Source organism: Limulus polyphemus, unplaced genomic scaffold (assembly GCF_000517525.1).
Source record: "Limulus polyphemus unplaced genomic scaffold, Limulus_polyphemus-2.1.2 Scaffold5839, whole genome shotgun sequence".
Taxonomy (NCBI): Eukaryota; Metazoa; Arthropoda; class Merostomata; order Xiphosura; family Limulidae; genus Limulus; species Limulus polyphemus.
Genome location: NW_013671449.1, coordinates 52907 through 56930, shown reverse-complemented (window position 1 = coordinate 56930; position 4024 = coordinate 52907). Strand labels below are relative to the sequence as shown.

The 4024-nt window shown below is 27.0% G+C and overlaps 1 protein-coding gene across 1 annotated transcript in view; it reads left to right on the top strand.

The window, feature by feature from the left end:
- The window catches only part of LOC106473043 (putative glycerol kinase 5), a gene marked incomplete at its 5' end in the record, with an annotated part of 11746 nt that overhangs the window by 2697 nt on the left and 5025 nt on the right, over nucleotides 1-4024 (top strand). The window contains 2 exons of the mRNA XM_022401553.1: nucleotides 443-493; nucleotides 3898-3941. Of these exons, the coding sequence (XP_022257261.1) occupies nucleotides 443-493; nucleotides 3898-3941 (95 nt within the window). The remainder of the gene's footprint in view (nucleotides 1-442; nucleotides 494-3897; nucleotides 3942-4024) is intronic.

The following is a 4024-nucleotide window of genomic DNA, read 5'->3' as shown; positions in this document are numbered from 1 at the left end:
CAGATGAAATGTTAAATTAGATGATATTTAATCTTGAATCTTCAAATCATTTTAGATTAGAAATCAAGTGTGACAAAAAGTAAAACTACAAACTTGAGTGTTGTTGCAACCCAGCTGACATGCTAAATCTCTGCTATTGAGTGATAGGTCTGGTTAAAAGTGGTCTCCCATGGCCAAAGTGTACAATGGTTGAAATGCTCTTTTGGAAAGTACAGTATGAAATACTTGCATCAAATCATAAGACTTTCTAACCAACAGTTATTAGTTGATTGTAAATATAGCCAAGAACTTATGGTAGAGTTGTTTTTGTGTATCATTATGTATATTAATATTTTAAATTATTAATATGGTGGTTATACTTCTCTGATTATTTGTTAATAATTTTGTTATACTTTGATTAAATGTGTATTGTAGGACATGATTGCTACATTTTTTGTTTCAGGCTTGTATGATGATGTTTCCCAAACGAGCGATTTAGCTAAATCGGTACTAGGTGAGTTATAAAACTAACATTATGTATGGGGAAAGTGTTTATGCATGAAGTTTAATGGACTAAATCATGTTTCATTGGGTCAGTAATTTGGTAGTTTTTTTAATTATAATCATTTGAGCTTGCTGGAAATTTGCATACTTTAGTTATGATTTGAAGTGGAATCAAAGCATTGACATGATATTGTTCATTTAATGCTCTACTTGACTATAAAAGTTTAACTTTGATCATGATGATAATAAGATTGTAAATTAATTGATTATTATGCTCTAAGGATGTTTATTATATACATGACTTCAAAGGAAATAGTTTTATTGAGAATCTATAACAAAAAAAACATAATACCACTTTTAACTAAACATAAATAATATAAATTAAATACATATACTTTCCAAATGTACAAACATATAATACAGTCTGTGTATAAATTAAGTATGTTACAAATGTTCAAAAATAAATAAAATTAGTCAATATACTTTCCTTTTTAAATTAAAATATTATTCTAATTATATTTTTTATTATTATTATTATTATAACAGAAATAAATTTTATTTATCCTATAATTTCGTACTTTTATTTACATTTTCTTTTCTGTAAGTCTTAGTAACTATTTCAATGGTTTCACAATTTCTGCTGACTTTACACAACCAATTACTTCTGCCCTCTTACTACTATATATTTATAATATTGTTATAGCAGTTAATGTCTGTGACAATAGCACCAAAATGTATTGGGGATATCTCATATATTAGACAAAATCCAAATGCTGATGTTAATCTAGTAAGCTGTCATGGGGGGGAAAAAAAAAAAAAATGTACATAAATCAAATAACAGTATGAAGCTGAGTGCTTACACCCACAATGTTTCAGCTTCTACTGCTTTTCACTGTCTATAGCCAGTTGTGGGAGGGCAGTTACCATTACATTTCTTGAAGTAGAAATGAAACCACCCTGACATTTATACTAATTAAACTCCCAACCTCCACTCTTACAATAAGACATTAAATAAAACTATAAACACTACCTTAAAAGTTCTTTCTCCTGAAGATTTATTCAAGTATAACACGAGAACACTGAGACAAGCCCATCTTCTTGAAGTTAGTCTTTTCATCCTGGGAAACTGAATAAAATTATTTAAAAAATTGTTATTAGCTACTTATGAATCAAAGTAACTAATGCCCTCCATATTTTATTTTATTTTTATAAGGTATTTTCCTGAATCGATAGTTTAGTTTTTAAAATATTTTTGTACTTATTAAAAAATAGTGTAAGGAATTTCTTTAATTGCCTGTCTTTATAGCCAATATCTTTCAGTTTATTCTTTAACAATTGAATATTATCCATAAAAGAATTAGTTATTACAGATTATTAAAAACCTTTTTAGTTGAGATATAATAATAATACCTTTTAACATGACACACGGAATAACTGTTAGGTGTGGGTAGACCAAGGATGGGAAAATTAAATTCCATTCTTTTATCAAAATAGTCAACCGCATTGGGCCTTATATAAAAGTAATGTCCAAATCTAAATAATTAGCATGGATCTCATAATTATTATTACTACTTCTTTGGATATATTAACTTTGGTGTAAAATTTTTATTATTTATAGATATTTAATCATCTTTGTAATGGAAAGTGTTAATGTATAAGTTAGGAGTTAAAGTCTACTTCATAAATGAGCTTTCATAAAAGAACACTTACAGGTTGGCCATATTTGAAGAGAAGTTTGTTTCCATTGGAATACCAACTGTTTGCTTGTATACTTGTTTGTTAAAAGTAATATAACTGTTATAAATACAGAAATGGAGTATATTTTTACATTGAATTCTAGTAAATTTAAATTTGGGTACAGCTATTTCATTACTTATAAAATTATCAAACAAATCATTGAAAACCCTGATCAAATCTTTTAGGTCTATTTTAGTATACAGTGTAGTAAAGTCATATGTAAAATAGAACTGACAGTTTTGAAGAATTTAAATTATTTAAACTTTCCAAAACTGTAATGTTATTTTTAATAATAGAAAAATAATTGTTCTGGTTATTTGAAGACTGTTTTTTATCTGTTTAAACAAGACATCTAGAATATTGTTGTATGTAAAGAATTAGTAATAAACCTGAACTTCACGGGATTTTTATGCAATTTTGGAATTGCATATAAAAATGGTAAATTCGTGCAAAAATAATCTGTATGGATATTCCATTTTTTAATGGCCTTTAAATTTGTAATAACATTATTTTTCTTTAAAGTACTTTTAGTAAAAATACTTGAAGTATTAATTTCATTAAGAATTTGTGCATGTAATTTTTTACACACAAAACCAAAATTACAGCCAACTTTGTCAATTGGGGATAATAATAAATTGTTTTCGAATTTATTTTATTTTTAAAGACATTGAAAAAAATATCTAATTTATATTGAGATAAGTTTAGGGTTCTTAGTCGATTCTTTATGGCAGGGATTGTAGTTCTATTTAAGATCATTTAGTTTTATTTTATTTAATTTCTTTTGTGAGGGTGGAGATTGAGAGTTTCATATAGTTAATTTTAGGGTGGTTTCATTTCTACTTTAGGAACTATAAGAACCCTAAGGGTAACTGCCTTTCCACAATTGGCTGTGGACAGTGAAAGGCAGGAGGAGTTGAGATGTGGGTGTAAGCATTCGACTCCATACCCTTAGTTGATTTTCCATGTTTGCTGGCTAGTTTAACATGAGCATTTGGATTTTGTTTGATAGATGGAATATTCCCAATGAATTTGGAAGCTATTACCAAAGGCATTATCTGCTATGACTTTAAAGTGACAACTAGGACTGACAATGGAAACACTATCAAAATCTTTTTAATGCTTATTTTATCTATATATTATTAATACTGAAGATATGTATTTGTAAACTACTGATTTGTCCACATATTCTTTGAGGTTGAAAATTACAAGAAACTTGATAGTACAATGATTTTACCTACACAATCTTAGATAATTCAGTTTTTCTTTTGTAAAAGTGAAAAAAGTTTTCTTGAAATGGTGGTTCAGAAATGATTTTCATATTGAACCATGTTTTGATTGTTATTTAATATCTTACTAGATTTGTTTAACATAATATTTTTTATAATAAATGCCATTTTTATTGTTTGAAGAAACAGCCATAGCAATGAGAACATTTTTATTTGTAGTAAAATCAGTTTCAGTATTATTGAGATTTAGGTGGATGTAGGTCTGAAAATTCCTGTTTTTATTCTTTGATGAATTAATTAATAATTTTTTACTTCACATAATGTTAATTTTTATAACAGATTTGTTTTTCATATAAATAGTATAGACATTCATCATATTATGAATAACATAAATTTCGATACAAAATCTGGGTGAAATTTGTTTTACATTCACATTTTATGTTTTTTCAAGATTCAGATGGAGTTTATTTTGTACCAGCATTCAGTGAACTTCAAGTAAGTTCTTAGCATATGATCTTACTATATTATGAAATTGTAATTTGGTGGTACAAATGTTACTGGAGTACTTGTTACTGTTT